General features: G+C 42.6%; 1 protein-coding gene across 2 annotated transcripts in view; it reads right to left on the reverse strand.

Annotated features, from left to right (window-relative positions):
• Window positions 1-19841, reverse strand: part of XRRA1 (X-ray radiation resistance associated 1) — a 64138-nt gene that overhangs the window by 27687 nt on the left and 16610 nt on the right. The window contains exons 7-10 of one of the 2 annotated variants that reach the window (XM_032426917.1): window positions 18234-18331; window positions 13433-13566; window positions 1801-1929; window positions 890-1107 (exon numbers count right to left, since the gene is read on the reverse strand). In XM_032426917.1, coding sequence (XP_032282808.1) covers window positions 890-1107; window positions 1801-1929; window positions 13433-13566; window positions 18234-18331 — 579 coding nt within the window. Of the gene's footprint in view, window positions 1-889; window positions 1108-1800; window positions 1930-13432; window positions 13567-18233; window positions 18332-19841 lie in introns of those variants that run through there. The other variant, XM_032426916.1, reaches the window with a different exon arrangement.

A 19841-nucleotide genomic window follows, 5' to 3' on the forward strand; every position in this document is an offset into this window, starting at 1 on the left:
CATAAGAGAAATGAAAAATAGTGAACTACCAATATATGCAACAACATGAATGAATCGGACAGACATAATGTTGAGTGAAATAAATCTGACAAAAAAGAGCACATGCTGTATAGTTCAGTATTCATAAATTTCAAATCAGGCAAAACCTATAGCTGGTGATAGAAGTCAGAGTGGTGATTATTCTTGGAGGAGGTACTAATCAGGAGGATACCACATGGGATGCTGGAAATGTTCTACATTGTAATATGGGTAGTGGTTAGAAGGATGTATGTATGTATGTAACAATTCAAGCTGTACACAATATTTCTATATTTTTACTTTATGTTGGTTATTTCTCAATTTAAAATAAATATTAAGAAAATAGTAATAGATAACTAGATCAGTAAAGCAGAATATATAATCCAGAAATATACTCATGTAATAGAGATTTTGGTTTATAATAAAGGTGACATTCCTTTCCTTTTCTGCCTCTAAAGTTGCCATTTGGATACAGTTCTTGGCACCATGGTAGTCATCTTGAGACCTCAGTGGGAACCAGCCTACAAGGACAAGCAAGCAGGCCAAGGATGGCAGAAAAGAGGATGCAAAGAACCTGACTCCCTTGAGAATATCAATGCACCCCAGAATTAGCCATCTCTGGAAAGTCTTACTTCTGAGTTTCTTGTTATTTGAGATTTTTAAAAATCTACTTTTAATTGGATTTTAAAAGTATCTTAACAGAGAATCAGTTAGGAAGTCATTGAAATCATTCATGGGGGATCTCCACCTTTCCAGGCCAAGCAGCTTCAGCGCAGCAGCTCCTCAGGGAGCTACAGACCTTCAGAATAAGCTCTTGGAAGCTTATTCCCACCATGGGGCTTGAGTCTCTGGAACAAGGGGCATCACTCACCTGTCCGGTCAACATCCTTTTTCATGGGCAGTACAGTATAATCTGGTTGCTCGTCTGAGACCTCAAACATCCATGGCTTGGGCTGTCTCATGGAATGGGGCTCTTTCTGGGGACTCCCCCTGCCTCCAACCCAGTCCCCTGACCCGTCTCGGAGCTGAAACTGCTGTAGGTACGGGATCCGGAAAATCCTGTTTTGGTCCAGGCTTAACTTCTTCAGTCTTCAATTAAGGAAAGGGAATACAGAATCACAGCAATAATGATACCTCAGTGGCATTTACCAAACAACTTTAGGGAAAAAACATGGATTCAGGCTTGGACACTTACTCTTCTGGTGTGACCTTTAGCCAGTGACTTACCCTCTCTGGGCCTCAATATCCCTATCTCTAAAATGGGGATAATATTCATTAACCTTTCAAGGTTCCTATGAAGATTAATAAGACAATGTAAATGGCCCACCACAAAGTAGTATTCAGTAAATGGTAGCTGAATCCAAAGTAAATTTTCCAGGGATCTAAAGCTTAACCATATAAATGCCAGCATTTTCATTACTTTAATCAAATAGGTAGAATTCAGCAGTTAACCTTATCTTTCTGATTCCATTTTTTTTTTTTTTTTTTTCTGTCCCCTCTATCAGGGGTCAGGAGCCTATCTCTGGTAATATCTCCTTTTACCCTCCTTTCTCTTTGCCACTTCTAATCCAGTCACTTGATCAGAAATGTCCTACTGATGCCCCACTTTTATGGCTGAGCTAAAGCTCAGAGGGGAGAAGTTAATCACCCATGGCCACACAGCAGAGATAAGTGGTGGAGCTGGGATTTAAACCCAGGCCTTCTGGATTCCAGAGCAGCACTAGGGTGTGGGCCAGGCTGGGGGTGGTAGGGGGCCCTGCAGAGAGGAGATGGTGGCTTTACCTTCTGAGCCCGGCCAGGCTGGCAAAGCAATTGGGGCTGGAGAGCTTGTTGTCATCCAGCATCAGTGTCTCCAGCGCTGGGAACCTCAGGATGTACCTCCTGCTTGTCAGTGACGTCACAGATGCTTCCCTGCGAGTGCAAGGATCCTGGGTAATGAGCAAGGGCAGGGGACAAACTCCACCATCCCCAGGAAGTAGGAATGGGGATAGGAATAGAGATGGAGGACAGGGAATCAATCAAGAGGCATAACCAGCTTGGGAACTTCTCTAGTGCCCCTGAGACGTCCCTGCAGAGAGGGACCAGAAGGTCCCTCCCCAACTGATCCCTTCCCTGAATCCCACTCATACATCAGTCTTCTGTATGGAGAAAGGCTGCACACATTCACAGATGGACTCAGTGAGACTGGGTTGGGGCAGGATGGGGGGCACTAGTAATGCTCATGGAAAATACCAGAATGAATGAGGCATGACCAAGTTGAGGGAAAACATTCTGCAGAAAGAATACTGCACAATTTTGGGTCAGGTCAGACTCCTGGGTATGCTGCATCACCCCAAGGACTGGTAACCATAGGAGCATCAGGAGACAGAGCCCTTGGCAGGGACCACAGCTTTGATTCATGTAGGGTAAGGTAGGCTGGCCACAGTGAGGTTCTCCTCTAAAGAGACTTAATAAAATGCACACATCAGTAAGGAGTTGAGAATTCTCTTTTAAAACTCAAACTCTCTGGGGAGTCCCAGAAACACCTGACAGTGGAATTTAATGGGCTGAGATCCTGAATCACACAGGTGGGGCAGGAAGTGGTGGCATTTTAGGTACTACCATTAACGTGGCCTCATTTATGTGCCCAGGTGGATGAGACCTAGGTAATTCTTTATTTTTTTCAACCTTTTTTTTTTTTTAAGATTTTGTGTTTTTAAGTAATCTCTACACCCAATACGGGGCTCGAACCTACAACCCCAAGATCAAGAGTCATATGCTCTACCAGTTGAGCCAGTCAGGCGCCCCTAGGTAATTCTTTTTAAGTACACAAAGGCAGATGACTCAAATCATGTTTTCATTCCTCCCTCCAACTCTCTCCCCTCCATACACCCAAATAAACACTCAACACACTCAACCGAGAAGGAAACAAGAAGCCTTTAGTTCATGGTATTTGAAGGTCACAGATGATTCTTTTTCTCTCTTGAAAGGACCAACTTTCATGCACTAAATTTTTAATTTCTACCTGAGAGCAATTACAGGAGGGTGCACAGCAGCTCTGCTGATTTATAATTAATTGACCAATCTTTTTACTCCAGTCAGATATGAAAGAGCTAAAAAATAAGCCTTCAAAAAATTCCTCTTATACCCGATAATGGAGAAGCTGGCTCTGTCCTGTCTCTTGTGACAAGTTACAGTGGTTTGCCTTTTAAAAGTTTCACCCTAATTATAACATATAAAAAACTTCATTTTGTCTCTAAAACTGATGTCTTAAAATAGGGGGGCAGTCAATAGGTGGGTAAGGAGGACAAGATGCAAGGCTTCAGAGGAAAGCATCAGGCTCTCCCACTGGGTCCTTCCCAGGGCAGTTTTGGGAGAAGAGCTCTTTGAAGCAGCAGGAGTCTATTAGTATGGAGAGGCTGAGGTTTCCAGGTGTTCAGAGTGGTGCTATTTTTATCATACCTTCTCTTGGCAAAAGGAATTAATACCATTTAAAAATGACGGATTTGACTAATTTGTTTAGAAGCTAAGAGTATGCCCCAGTGACTGGATTCAGGAATGGGAACTGGTGTGCCGTATTAGAAGAAGCTTGGGAATGCGGGTCAGCAGCCCTGGGCTCTGGTTCTGGTGCTGCTGCTGCTTGGCTTGCTGGGTGACTTCTAGCTGGTGTTGAGCATCTCTGGTCCTGGTCAGTTCCTCTATCTACACGATGAAAGAGGATTTCTTTTATTTTACATTGTAAGACTTTGCATGAGGCTAAAAATATTGCTGACCAGGCTAGACAAAGAGCTGCAGTAAAACAGACGAAATTTAGCAAGCTCTAATGTCCATGAAAATGTTAGGTCAGCTTCTGTGATAAGATATAGAAAACCCACCATGTAAAATAGAATGAGGGAGACGGACGTAGCTTCCCAACTCACTTGTGTAAAAGAAGATTTATGATGTGGCTGCTAAAAAAGCTGGCACTCCTTTAGGTGACATTTTGAGGAAAACAGTGGTTAGAAAAAAGAAGGTAACCATCCCCCTCTGCTCTGTGCAGGTCAAGCCTGAGAGGGGGGACCTGTGCCGTCCAAGGGGGGACAGGGAATAGGCCTCATGGGAGACCCAAAGTCTCAGATGCCGATCCAAACAAGTAATAGGGCAGGCTGATGATGGAGTAGGTCAGATATGATCCCCCTAACTCACCCAGACATAATCATGTGATCTATCCAGAAATGGAGACACAAATAGTTCAGAATAGATGAGGTATGTGGTGAAATGGAAAAAAGTGAAGAGAAAAGAGGATGCAGAAGCAGGCAGAGTCAGGTCATGAAAAGCCCTGTGATCAATGTTAATGGTGTTTATCTTTAGAACTCCGGGAAGCTGCTGAAGGACTTTAAGCAGGGCAGTGATAGAATCAGAGGTGCCTTTTAGAAACATCCCTCTGGCTGATGGTAAAGAGGGTGGGTTGGGAGGTGATAAAGAGATAGAAAAATGTGACAGGTCCTTAGCTGTATCCCAAGTAGCAGGGGCTGTGTTGATGTGCTACAGCCAGACTAAACAGGAGGGAACAGAAAGGGCCAAGTTTGAGAAACATTTAGGAAGCACAATTCATAGCCTCTGGTGACTGAATGGATGTACAGGGTGAGGGAGGGAAGAATACAGGCTGATGCCCACATTTCTCACTTGGACAACTGCACAGTTGATGGAGAGTAGCTCCCGTCACTGAGGCCAGGGACACAGGAGGAAGAGATCTCGGCATGGGCATGTGTGTGATGACTTTGGTATGATTAGGTAAAATATATGGGCTCATAGTTTAGAAGATGGATGTGAAGTAGAGATATAAAGAAGACTTGGGAAAAGATGAAACCATGAAGAAAGATTATAAAAATTAAGAAAAACAGTGGGTTGAGAGTGGACAACTAAGGACTATCAACATTGAAGAGGCTGCAGAAGAAGAGGAATCCACAGAGCATTTTGAGTGTGGACACACAAGTGGGAAGAGAATGATAGTAATACTTGTTTGGAGCCTCACAGCTTTCAAAGCACAATTATTTCAATTGATACTCTGATGTAAGTAGGAGTACATTTATTCTCCCCATTTTATATATAAGGAAATAGAAATACCTAGTGGTGGAGCCTTGCCCTACTTTATGCAACAAGGCTTCCCACTGAAAACAACTAAAATGATGAATAAAACCTAAAAAGAAAAAAGATTCATTTAAAAACATGTAAGAGATGTGAAGACAGTAAAGCAGTAGTATGCCAAAATCTAAAAATCCAGAGACAGAAACCAAGCATAAGAAGCCACATTTGCCTTTCAGACACTTGCTGATCTTGTTGAAACAGCATGTAATTGGAGACCCCCTACACGAATGTAAGATCCTAAAGAGATATACACTCAGGAGAGCGAGAACTAGCACTAAAGCCATGCTCCTCATCCCACAGCTAGGGGAAAACCACCTTGGAATGAAAAGAAGGAAAGGGGGAGGGCAGACTGGTCCTCTTGCAAAATTGTAGCCCAAATTTGTATCATCTGAGTGGCTCAGAGAATATCCAGCTAGTTTAGTTTAGTTTAAAATGGTTCCATACTGAGTGCCCCTAGGCACCTGGCCAAAATAAATGGAAAGGTTTATGGTATTGCAGACTAAATAATGTGGGCCAACTCTCCCTTGAGTATATGCTAGAAAATCCAGACAAAATATATATATTAAAAACAATTTTCTTTAAGGCATCTGGGAACTAACAAGCTGTGAGAAATTAGGGGGCTAAGATTTAGAAAAAGAAGGAAATCAAAGGGGATCTTGCAACATTTGGGGTGTCTTTTCCCCTAGGGCTACCTGCTAACTCCAGAAGTGGCAGAGAGGCTGAGATGCTGAGCAGAGATTCTGACAACCTTGCTAGTCTAGGGGCCAAGAGTCCAGGGTGCACCAGAGAAGGGGATTCCTGATAAACTTGCTTTAAGTTAGGGCAATGAAGGACTAAATCCTAGGGGGAGGTGTGACCTAGAAACAGTGTGGTCCTTGCAGAGACTGAAGACTAGCTTCAAATAATTATGTGTGAATCATACAATCAAAAAAAAAAAAAAAAATCTAGAGCTGGTGGGAATAAAAATGATTTGAGTTGCCCAAAGGGAGAGTCACAGCCTCTCACTCAGTTTCCTATTTACATTTAAATTAAAAACAATTAAACTTAAATAAAAGTAAAAATTCAGTTCTTCAGTCACACTGATCATATTTCAAGTGCTTAATATGACTGATGGCTACCATATTGGACAATGCAGATATAGAACACTGCCAACATTGCAGAAAATTCTATCAGACAGTCCTAAACCAGGCCTTTCAAGGATTACTAGACAATATCTGCAAATCGGTGCTAATGTCTGGGGATATGAAAGGTATGGTGGTCTATCACTCAAAGTAGGGGATTATGGAAGAATGGAAATTTAGCCTGTGAATGAACCCAGTGAAGTCATCAACCTACTTTGTGATTACCTCCCCGGTTCCTGAATGTATAATTAGAATAGACATATTAAGCAACTGACAGAAGAACCACCTTTGTTTACTAACCAACAAAGTGAGGGCTATTATAGAAGGAAGGGACAAATTGAAGCCCCAGGAAATCTGCTTCTAGAACAGTAAGCCTACAGTTATTCTGCATCCCTGAGGTAACGACAGAGACTACTGCCATCACTAAAGATAAGAAAGGTAAAAGGATATTGAGTCTTATGATATTCCTGCTTAACTTGTTTATTTGGCTTGTGTAGAAGACAGATCATGAAGAATGACTACAGATTACTGCAGACTCAATCAAGTGGTGACTCCAATTTCAGCTGCTGCCCCACATGTGGACTCTTCTTACTACAGTTCATTAACACAGCCCCTGGCACTTGGGATACAGCTAAGGACCCATCAAATGTTTCTTTCTCTTTATCGATGAATAAGAACTGTCAGGAGCAGTCTGCTTTTGCCTGACAGGGACAACAGTACATCTTTGCCCTCTTCTCTCAGGGCCACATCAACTCTTTCAGCCTATCATAATCTATTACACATCTATTGCCAATCTGTTTTGGTATTCCACAGAACCTGATGTTGATTGGACCTGATGGGCAGGAAGTTGCAAATACTCTAGATGATTTAGTAAGATGCATGTGTTTCAAAGAATGGAGGGAAACCCCACAAAAATTCAAGGAACTACCACCTTATTAATTTTCTTGATGTCCAGGTATCTGGGAGCATGCTGGGATATACCTCCAATGTGAAAGACATAGTCCTTTACCTTGCACCACCTCTTACTTAAGAAAAAGGCACAAAGCTTTGTTGGCCTTTTTGGATTTGGGAAGTGATGCATAAAACATTTCTGCTGTTCTGATCTATTTACTGAGTATCCCATGAGGATGCCAGTTTTGTGTGGGGCCCAGAGCAAGACAAGGTTTTGCAACAGGTCCAACTGCAGTGCAAGTTGCTCTCTGGACATTATGTCATTGGGCAGTGGCATTGGGCAATATGACTCAGCAGGTCCAACTGTGCTCTAAATGTCTAAGGCAAATAGGTGTGCTGTATAGTACGGGGTTACCATACATCCTGGTTTTCAAGGACATTCTGGGTTTTCACCTGTTATCCCAAAATAATTAATAGTGTTCCTTTTCCCTCTCAAGTTTGTCCTGGTTAGATGGATAGGTTACATGGTCTCTCTATGAATAGAGCCTTTTATAGGCCCCAATTGCAGAATTATTTTTTAAGTTTTTTTTTAATACCCCACGTGGGGCTCGAACTCATGACCCCAAGATCTAGAGTCAAACATTCGTCCAACTGAGCCAGCCAGACGCCCCTGCAGAATAATTTCTGAGCAAAGTTATGCCCTATTCTTTTTTTATTTGAGAGAGAGAGAGCATGAACAGGGGGAGGAGCAGAGGGAGAGGGAGAGGGACAAGCAGACTCCCTGCCGAGTGGGGAGCCCGACGTAGGGCTTCATCCCAGGACCCCGAGATCATGATCTGGGCTGAAGGCAGACACTTAACCAACCGAGTCACCCAGGCACCCCAAAGTTATGCCCTATTCTGTGGATAACTATTTTCCTTTTGAAAAATAGTTTCTGGCTTACTACCCTATGTTGGTGAAGACTGAACAGCTGATCACAGGAACATGAAGTGACCATGTGACCTGAGCGGCTCATCATGAACTGAAGGTGCAGCAGAATTCCCTCATCAAGTGAAAGCAGTATGTGAGATCCAGCTCAAGCAAGTCTGGGAAAATTGTGTGAATGAATATGGCTCAGATTCCTATGATGCCTACTCCTGCTGTACTGTTACCTCTCCATCAATGCACAACTAAGGTTCTATGAGCAGCTGATGTAGGAGAAAACCCCCTGGGTTAACGAATGATTGTGCATGATATGCTGACACTAAAGATAGACTATTACAGTATTACTTTATACGGGGGTGACTCTGAAAGACAAGGGAAGAGAAATCCTCCCAATTGGTAAAACTTAGAGCAATATATCTGACTGTCTATTTGTTTGGTTTATGCTGATTCATGGGCAGTGGTGATGGTTAAACTGCTGACAGGGAAGTCTAAGGGGAAATTATGTGATTGAACCTCTCAGAATGGATAAAGAGTATGAGGATTATTTGCATCCCATGTGAATGCTTCCCAAAGGCTATCCACTTTAGAGGTGGACAAGATGACCCATTCCATGAAGTCAGTTGGCCTCTCTCCTCGGATACCCTAGTGCTTGCAAAATGGCCTTAGCACAAGCATGGAGGCTACACACATCCCCTGACTAACGCAGATCTGGCTACCACCCCTGCTGAGTACCCAAACTGCCAATAGCAGAGGCCAATGTTGAGCCCCTAACATGGCACCATTTCTGAAAGAATTAGCCATCCATCTAGTTAGTGGGAGGATGACTATAGTGAGCACCTTCCTTCATAAGAGGAGCAGTGATTTTTTTTTTTTTTTTGCTTACCAGAATAAACACGTATTTTGGATATGGATTTACATTCCCTGATATTCTGCAGCATCACCATCTGGGGACTTACAGAATGTCTTATTCTTTATCCTAGTAACTCACATAACATTGCTGCGAACCATGGAACACATTTGATAGCAAATAAGTGTGATAATGAGCCCATAAACATGGAATTCACTTTTTTTTTTTTTTTTTTTTACCATGTACCCCATCATGTAGAAGTAGCTGATCTAACAGAAAGGTAAAGTTGTTTTTTAACAACTTATTTATTACACCAGTTAGGAGACTACCCCCTGTGAAGTTGGGGCTCTGACTACTTATAGGATAAGGTTTCACATAAACCAGCAACCAATACTGATGCTGTTTTTCTCATAACCAGAACATAGGATCTAGGAATTAATGGAAAGAAATGAGAATAGATCCTCTTATAATCATCCACTTGCAGAATTTTTGCCTCCATTCCTGCAAGTAGAGGTCTTAGTTGCCTAGGGAGGAATACTTTTACAGGGGACACAAAGAATAGTTTCTCTTAACTAGAAGTTGAGATTGCTACTGGCCACTTGGGTTCCTCAATCCACTAAACCAATAGGCAGAAAAAGAGGAGCTTACTATATTGGCTGATTGATACTAATTATCAAAAGTAGATATGATTGCTGTTACACCTTGAGGACAAAAAGAAATATGGCTGGAATCCAGGGAATTATAAGGTGTTCCTCTTAGAAGTGTCACGTCCATTAGTCAAAGTTAATGGAATTTTTGCAAGATGAAAAGAGTTCTGAAGACGGATGGTGGTGATGGTAGGACAATAATGTGAAGGTACTCTTGTGAATGCCACTGCACATTTAAAAATGGTTAAGATAAGGGGCGCCTGGCTGGTTCAGTCAGTAGAACACCTGACTCTTGATCTCAGGGTCATGAGTTTGAGCCCCATGTTGGGTATAGAGATTTTTTTTTTTTTAAATTTTTAAATGGTTAAGATTGTAAATTTTATGTTACGTGTATGATACCACAATTTTAAAAAGCATTAATAGAAGACTACCACAACCCAATAAAAAAGCATTCATAACTCTGATCCTTTAGGAAAGACCATTTAGGATATCACGCCAGTTAAAGAGACCAGTCAAGGTGATAGATAAGGGAGAAGGAAACATTAAGTAGGTGATGGAGGAAGGATTCATAAATATGTACTATGGCCTCCTGACCAGTGAAGAAAAGATTATTGTAGGGGCGCCTGGGTGGCTCAGGTTGTTAAGCGACTGCCTTCGGCTCAGGTCATGATCCTGGAGTTCCCGGATCAAATCCCGCGTCAGGCTCCCTGCTCAGCCGGGAGTCCGCTTCTCCCTCTGACCCTCCCCCCTCTCATGTGCTCTCTCTCTCTCTCAAATAAATAAGATCTTAAAAGAAAAAAAAAAAAAAAGATTATTGTAGCAAATATGCATATTTTCTTCCCTGCTTATTGTGTGTGTGTAAACTGCTAGTGGTGAATGACTTTGCAACTTAGTTTTTAGGTTATAAAATATCCACTTGGCACTGTGACTGCTTTAGAAGAGAAAATATCATCCAGAAATGGATACAGTGACCCAACAGACGGTGTCTCATCCCTTTATAGAAGAGGGTGAAAGTCTCATCCCTTTATGGAAGAGGGTGAAAGTATCTTCGCGGGAGAGGAAAAGTTCCTTCATGTAAGATGAAAGCATATTGTGGTTGCTAGTGTTGTAAGGAAATTAAATATGGAGAGAAAGAGGAGAGTAGATGCTGGGTTTCCAAGGGTTGGGTGGCACCAGTCATCTGCCTATTTGCTCTTGAACTTTATTCCTTTCCTCTGTGTTCTGCTAGGTATTATTAGGGGCCACCCCTAAACTACACTTCCTAGACCACCTTTCCATTTGGCTTCCAGTGAGATACTGCCAAGGGAGGGACTGGTGAGACTGGAAGGCCAGAAGAGGGGAGAAGCAACTCTCTCCTTTGTTTCTGACAGCTTGCTGGCGGCACCAGTGCAGCACCAGCGTCCGTGCTGGTGGAGGTTCCAGCCCTGATTGAGGCAGCACATCTGCAGCAGATCCAGAACTACAGCAACAACCTCTCTAAAAGCCCAGCAGCAGGGACAGGCTTGTGGGCCCCAGTCCAGGAGTGTGGGGGCATCTGATCTCTGGGTATCAACCTTCTTCCTTCTTGCTCTTCCAGCCCTTCCACCGCCTATGTAACCAATTCCCTCTATTTATTGTTGCTAATATTTAGGTGGAATAAAGGTACTCTGATTGTTTTCAAGAGCCCTTATCTTTTAGAGGTATACACTGGATTATTTACAGATGAAACTACATGAATCTGCTGTATTCATTTATGGCTGGATATGTCTGAGATTTTTCTGAAGAATAATTTAAGGTGGGGCGCCTGGGTGGCTCAGTCGGTTAAGCGTCGGCCTTCAGCTCAAGTCACGATCCCAGGGTCCTGGGATCGAGCCCCATGTTGGGCTCTCTGCTCAGCGGGGAGCCTGGTCCTCCCTCTCCCTCTGGCATTCACCCTGCTTGTGCTCTCTTGCTCGCTCTGTCAAATAAATAAATAAAAGCTTAAAAAAAAAAAGAATAAGGTTGGGTGTGGCAGGGTATAGATGAAACAGGATTGGTTGTGACCTCAGAACTGTCAGGCAAAAATTGTTAGGTGATGGGTACATGTAAGTTCATTTTGCCATTGACTCTACTTCTATGTGTGTTTGAAATTTTCCATAATAAAATGCCAACTATTATCTCTCCCCATGAAAAACAATTAAATCCCCTCAATTTGCAATACCTGAAGTGGTTTTTATATTCCTGACTAGACCCTGACTGATGCGTGTCTGGTCATAGAGAAAGCCTGACTTAGATGAAGCCAATACCAAGGGAAAAAAAAAGATGTGTGCATGTGCCTGAGAAAGCGAGTGAGAGAAGACAAGACAGAGGTAACATGCATGCTCAAGAAATACACTGAGATGCACGTGGAGCCCTGACAACAGCCTGTGCACAGGTATCCAGCCATATGTGAATCCAGCGTTCACCTTAGGACTTTACAGGTACATGAGCCAATAAATTCCCTTTTTTATTTTTTAAAGACTTATTTATTTTAGAGAGAGAGAAAGAGCACACATGCTAGTGGAGGGAGAGGCAGAGGGAGAGGGAGCGAATCCTCAAGCAGACTCCCCACTGAGTGCAGACCCCAATGTGGGCTTGATCCCATGACCCCAAGAGCATGACCTGAGCCAAAACCAAGAGTTGGATGCTCAACCAACTGAGCCACCCAGGTGCCCCATAAATTCCCTTTTTGGTTGAGCTAGTTTGAGTTGACTTCTGTCACTTGCAAACAAAAGGAGCCTAAAGAAATCCCTAATATAATGATCATTACTATTATCCAAACCCCTTGGGTAACTAACCAACCACTATAGTCAGTATAAACTCCATCACATCTGCCATCATCACAACAAACATCATCACCATGACTTTCGCCTTCACCATCTCTAAATCGGCTAACATCCATTGAATACCTACATGCAAAAGCACTGGATCCTCATCCAGGTGCTTCAGATCAAAGATGACTAAGACAGAGCCTCTGCCCTCATAGTGCTCACAATCCTTTTGGGAGACTATATGTATATCATCAATTTATCTATTATTTACATATATGTACATATTTGTGAGACATAAGTCACAACAGAATATATAAACTTCTAAAGTAAGAGGGAAAACATTAAATTCAACAGATGCTTAGAGAAGGGAGGAAGAAGTATGGTCTAAAGCAGTCAGGGAAGGCTTCTGATAGGGAAAGGAGGAGGGTCTGAGCAGGCCCTTGGAATACATGCAGAATCCACATAAGAAGAGAATGTAATGGTCATAAGCATGGTCTTTGGAGTCGGATGGACCTCATTAAATTCTGGCTGAGTCACTTATCAGCAGTTATTTAACATATCCGTGCCTCATTTTCTCATCTGTAAAACACGGATAATAACAGGACACCTACTTCATAGGGCTGTTTTGAGGATTAGATGAGTTAATATGTATAACGTGCTGAGAACAGTGTCTGGCACATAGTAAGCACTAGGTATATGGCATTAGCATTATTATACATTCTGGTCAGAAGGCATAGCCTGAACCAAGGTGCAGAATGGGAACATACAAAGCTTAGTAGGTTTGTGAAGGGGAAGAGTCTGGCAAGAGCAATATCCACAATTTACCAATGACCAATCAGAGACAGGGAAAGTGACTTGCTAGATACCTGAGTGTCTCCTAACAGCATAGAAGAGTGTGAAGACACCCATCTGAGGCCTAATCATTCTTTGGGGCCCCACTCCCATGACTGCCTTTCCTAGGAGCTTCAGTAGGCAGCATTTTCCCAGCTTTGAGCACTCATAGACTATCTTTATAGCACTTCTGAGCTGCTCTGGGCTATTTCCTTGCATACTTGCACCCAAAGGTTCATGAGGGAACACATGGGACGGATCCTAGGATGTAGAACTTACTGTTCTGTGACAGCCAAATTGGGTGGCAGGGAGGTGAGCCCATTGCCTGTGAGGAGCAGGACACGGAGGTGTGGCAGAATCCCCAGATCACAAATGGCCTCTGCAGTCAGGCTGTTGAAGGAAAGGTCCAGGAACTATGTACAAAGATAAAAGATGAGAGAACGGAAGCACTATACATGACAATGATGCTCATACATGAGGTGGGAGCTAACTATTTTTTTTAACCTTCTAGGCAACCCCATCTCTCATAAACCTAAAACCTTCTTGACTCTCTCTGGATTAACATTCAAGGCCTACTATAGTCAGTTCCTGGCCTATTTGCTAGCTTTAGCTCCCACTGCAAATCTTAATTTATCCTGTGGAGCTGACCAAAGTGACTCCTTCCCCATTCCCTGCACCACCCCACCTAGAGATCTTTGCTTGAGCTTTTCACTCAACCAGGAGAACTTTTCCCTCTCCATGTATCTTAATCTAAGCCCCAGAAGGCCAACTCAAAAGTTGCCTCCTTATAAAACTTTTCCTAATTCACCAGCCAGATGGAATCTCTTTCTCCCCTGAATTAGAGTGCTTTATCTAGGGAAACTTCTCATGGTCAACCAGGTATCTGATAGGTAGATACACATCTGAGGAATAGGGATGTTGGTACATGGATGTGCCTAGCATAGTCTTGGTACACAAAGGTAGGCTAGACCATAAACTCCCTGGTCAAGGGCCTTGCTACTGTATCACTATATCCTTGTAACCTAGCATAGGACCTGGTACATAGTAGGTGCATATAAAAAATCAGCTGAAATGAACTGGCTTATGAGGGCAATGACCGAAACTGTCACTACCAACCACTTTCTAACTGGCCACCTAGATTCATGAAATAGTTCACTGGGTCAGGGGCCAGTCAGGAAACTGAATTTCTGTCTGCAAAGACAAAGACAATTGGGATAAATGATATAAAACCCAATCTTTGTTCTTTCTCTTTTGGGCCTCTCTACACACTCACTTTAGCTCTTATGTATAAGTCTGCTTCCTTTCCTCCCCTTCTCTCCACACACAGTCATTGAAGCCTATTGAATGGGGGCATTTCAGCATCTTACCCAGCTGGTTGACCACATCAGTGTTACATAGTCAGTCAGACATATAACCAAGTGGCTGTAGGTCACTGCCAGAGGAGACTGAATTTGGTCTGACTCCACTGTAGTAATCAATTGATGGATTCTGTAGATCTGAGTTTAAATACTGTCCAAATGTGTGATTTGGGCAAATTACCTAACCTGAGCTTCTATAAAATAAAAATAATAATGAATTATTATGAGAAATTATGTAACATAGCAAGTGCTTAGTTAATGTTGGCTGTCATCATTATAACCATCTCTTCATTCAGGGATGTATGCTGAAGGCTTACTCTGTACCAGTCTGTCCTCTGTTAACTCACAACCTAGCTGGTCAGCTACTAAGTAGCAATGCTGCTGGGATAGAGGTCTGAACACAGACCAATGGAAGCACAAAGAAAGGAACAGTCAGCTCTACCAGAGGATCCAGCAGGCTTCATGGAGCAGGTGACGCTCGAGCTGTCTTCAGAGACTAGTTGGTATTCACCAAATTGTTAAAGGCAAAAAGAGAGGCAGTGCAGCCGGGAGACAGGAGGTAGCCTACCTTGTTCTAAGAACTGCAAATAGCTTGGGTATGACTAGAGTCCGTGGTATAACAGAGGGTTTGATAAGACTGGGCAGGCCGTGAAAGGTGCCAAGCACCAAAGAAGTGCTGAGTTCATGCTGCCATCAGCAAATTCCAAGTTTTGAGAGTTCACACAAAGGGGTGATTCCACTTGGCAGGGGCAAAGAGAGAAGCCTTCAAGGAGAAGACCTAGAAAGCTGGCTCAGATAATCGTAGATAAAGGTGGGAAAATCCTCTCCCTCATACCCATATGTGGGCAGTCAATAAGACCTATGGATTCTGTCTCCTTAATATCTCTCATTCTGTTCCCTCCAACTCATGATTCATGCAGTGGCCATACCTATCATCCACTGGATACTTCAAACTCCTTAGTGAGGCCTCCAAGGCTTCCTACAGTCTCTCTTCTGCTACCTCTCCAGGCTCATCTATCACTACTCTACTGTGTTTCACTTTCCATTCCAACCACACTGAGCTGTTTCATCAGTGTGCTAGCTCGGGAGTTGGTACACTAACACCTCTCAGCCATTTCCATCCTGCCGCCTGTTTTGTACGGCCCGTGGGCTAAGAATAATTTTTGCACTTTTAAATGGTTGAAAAAAGATCAAATGAAGACTGCTGTGTGAAAATTATGTGAAATTCAAATTTCAGCATCAGAAAGTTTTATTGGAACACAGCCATGCTCATTTTTTTATGTAGTATTTATGGCTGCTTTCCTTCTAGAACAGCAGAGTTGACTAGTTATGACCATACAGACCACAAAGCTTAAAATATTCACTTTACAGAAGAAGTTTGCTGACTCTTGTCCTCGCTGATTTGGCTACTTAATGTTGGGGCCAAATTTGCTCTCCACAGAATTAAGAGCAGCTCAAAGAAATGAATAGTCTTAGAATAATAGGTCACAGAACTTCAGAGCTGACCCAGAATTTGAAGAGGGGTATACTTAAGTCCCAGAGAAGGGAAGTGATTTGGCCAAGGAGCTATGTCAAAATAGTGGCAGAACCAAGACAAGAAACAAGGTCTCCTAACTCTCAGGGCAGGGCTCCAGCCGAGCCTTTTTCAGACTGGTATGCAGAAAATAAAATCATGGCAAAGTTAAGTTTTTCTAAATTGACTGCTGAAGAATTCTACTCCTTGGGTGGCAGCCTTTCTGGCAAACAAGAACAGAAGATTCCTAACCTACTGCATCTGCTGAGTCATATCAAGTTTTATTATACATCAAAATATTCATTACTGTGAACTGCAAATTCAGGACTTTTGACAGTTTTATGCTTTTTCTTAGAGAGACCTTGTAAATCACAGAGATAGAAACCAATGATTAGCCAAGAGATTTCCTCTTCTCATTTATATTCAGCATCTTGACTTTGGTCTGCTCTCTTATGTAAATAAATTCCCCTGGGTAAGGCTGGGTCTGCCTGATAAATAATCTTTATCAGAAGCTATCAAACTAAGAAGTAGGGCATCTAAGTCAATCATGATCAATCAGTAGATCCAAGCTAGTCAGCTGTGGGGTCAGAGTCATGTCCCCTCCCCAGGGCCCATGGGCACTTGAAATAGGGATTTGAAATAGTACTGGTGAGGAAGACAAGATGCCTGGCACAATGCATGACAATGCATGACACAAATAACTACTTTTTTAAAAAGTAAAATAACAAAAAAATGGAAGTTCATAAGAAGCTCCCAGGCCTGTAGGTAAAAGAAATGGCTACCTGTATCTCTAGCATCAGGAATCTGTTTCCCACTGTTTATATTAAAATCTAGTATATAGATTTTTTTTAACATAGCAAAAAATTACACCAGTTATTGTCAATTTATACTCTATTTTATTGGACTTTCAAGAGCTCTGCTTATTGGACAAATCTGAGGACAACTCCTGTTCCAAATCACATAGTAAATCACCCCTATCCTCAATATGACTTGAAACCATGGAGAGAAGTTACCATTACATCTAGAATATCATGTTTTAAGAACAAAAGGACATATAATCCATTTTAGAAGATTGCCATCCCAAGCAGTTAAAGCTTTTTAAAACTTTGGCATACAAAGGCCATCAAGTCTGAAAGATTCATTCTTGTGGAAGAACCCTCTCTCTCTCTGGCAAGACTAAGTTAAGTGAGGCTTTTGTGAAGAGTGGCTGACCCTTGATGCCCTTAATGTTGGCGGATTAAATAATTTAAGTTACCAACTCTTTGGGGTCAACCCCAAGGCTTATGACGCACAGACATTCTGCTGAGATCTGAATCTAAAACATTTGTACTATAAGGCCAACACCTGGGGAAGAGCCCCTTATTCAGTGAATGAGCCTGGCCAGAAGCCCGGCCCCACACCTTGCTCCAACTCTAATCTCCATGCATGCAGTGACTTTCAGGGAGTGACAAAAGCTTTGTTGCTTTGTGAAAAATGGCCCTAAAGTTTTCATGGAAGTTGAAGAGGTGATTAACTTGAAGTATGAGAAGATGCATAGAAAATGCATCACCATAGGAAACTTAATTTAGGAGAAAGCCAAGGATGCAAACAAATTTTTCTGTATTTTTGAATCTGGGGTTTGGAGAACAGCTATGGATGTACAAATGTCAAGAGTGTGCTATAGAACTCATAGGATTCCTGTTTTATTTCACAGTCACCTCTGGGCCTATAGATTAGGCCTTTAGCCTCCCTTACCTGAGCCCACTGGAGCCAATCTGGCTCATTTGGACCATGATGGGTCTCCGGCATCAGTCCATAATGCCTCTAGTTCAGCTGGTCTGATCTGCTGTGCCTCGCACTTAACCTCCAAGGCTCCTCAACCCCCACTGGATCCAGATCTCCCTTCAAACTCTCCTTCCTAAAGTACTCTGTTTAAACTCAATTTTCTACACGGACTCCTTTGGCATGATGTTTGGCATTTATTCTCTAGGACCATGCACAATGGCCATAGGTATGATACAGTCTCACCTATTTGCCACTGCTGCCATTCACAACCACTACCCTCATCATCACCACCAACCCTACCACCCTTTGCAGAGGACTGCTGTGAAGCAAGAGTCTGGCTGTAACCAGAGAGCTCCTTCCCAACAGTTACAATCAGTAGAGACCTCTATACCCATTCTTTATAGGGAAACAGGTGAGCACCAAAAACTCCCTACCTCCAACTTACTTCCAAGAACTTAAAGTCTCCATATTTCACGTAGACTGTTTTGATTCCATTAAATGCAAGCTCCAGTTCCTTTAAGGTTGGAAATGTATGAAATGCCTCTACAGGAGAGGAGAAAGAGAGAATCAGCTACTTGTGAAGGATGTAAGAGCAAGATGTTAACGGTGGTCATTTACTGGGTTCCCACTGGGTTAAGCCAAGCTTATGGTCAGATGCTTTGTACACATGGCCTCTGAATCTCTAACAACCCTGAACAATAGGGATTACTATTCTCATTCTACTGCTGAGGAAACTGAAGCTCGGCTAGGATAAGTGATTTGCTAGAAATGGAATTGCTGGGAAGTGAAAGAGCCAAGAATTGAATCTATGTCTAACTCCAAAGCCCATTTAAAAATTATCTTTGTTATTCCTTATTATAAAAGTAAAACATGCCTACCAAAAAAAGTTAAAAAATACAGAAAAACAAAAGTTCCCTTTAATCTCAACACCCAGACATAACCATTGAAAATTTCATGTATAATACTCCAGAGTTCTTCTCATGTGTACAGTGAAACACAGACACATCTTTTTACACAAATGGAATCACACCATACACATCGTACTGTGATTTGCCTTCTTCCCTTAACAATATGACTTAAAGATTGTTCCATGTTGGGGTGCCTGGGGGGCGCAGTTGGTTAAGTGTCTAATTCTTGGTTTCGGCTCAGGTTGTAATCTTAGGATTTTGAGATTGAGCCCCAGGTTGAGCCCCGCTTTGAGCCCTGTGTCAAGCCCTGCATCGGGCTCCACGCTAAGTGCAGAGTCTGCTTGACTCTGCTCTCCCTCTCCCTCTGTCCCTTCCCGCCTCCACCCTGTGCTTCCTCTGTCTCTCTCAAATAAATAAATAAATCTAAAAAAAAGCTTGTTCCATGTCAAAACATAAGGATCTGCATAATGTCTGAGTTATGTTCTATATTATAGACATACCCTAATTTATTTAACCATTCCCCTATTGATAGCCTTTGGGCTATCTGGATAAAAAGAACACTTTTCCTCTTCTGCATGAGAACTGGACTTTGGGTTAACTTTCTAGCCCCTTTCCCTGGTAATCTGAAACAGATGGTATGGTACCATAGTTAGGCAATATTATTATGGTAAAAATGATGCCAGACTGGCAAGTCACATCTGGACTAGGAGAAACTCTAAATGAACTACAAACATCTGAAGGTGCACCATAACTTTGGGCTTCCCTGTGTGTGGTGACTCCCATAATTAGTCATGTCCTTTGCCAGGACTCTAGGAGCTATGTCTATGGAGTGTTACAATAGCTATTTGCTCCTGTGGGGAATGAGGCTTCTAAGCCAGAGTGGCTCCTACATCTACTGAAGAACAGTCTTACTGTCTTGAACCTGAGCAGCGGGCTGCAGAGAATGGCCCACAGACGGCTGCATGGACTGCTGCTACCGGCACTGCTGTGAGGACTGCTCTGAAGAGAAACTGCAGATGCTGTGCTGCAGGGATACTGTGCGGAATGACAGAGCTTTCTGGTGTCAAGTGGGGCCTATGGTGGTCTTGGGAGTCAGAATGTTCAGTAGAGCCCATGAAAAAGACTGCTTGGTAGGTATTTCAGGA

This window comes from Phoca vitulina, unplaced genomic scaffold (genome assembly GCF_004348235.1).
Source record: "Phoca vitulina isolate PV1807 unplaced genomic scaffold, GSC_HSeal_1.0 scaffold36, whole genome shotgun sequence".
Taxonomy (NCBI): domain Eukaryota; kingdom Metazoa; phylum Chordata; class Mammalia; order Carnivora; family Phocidae; genus Phoca; species Phoca vitulina.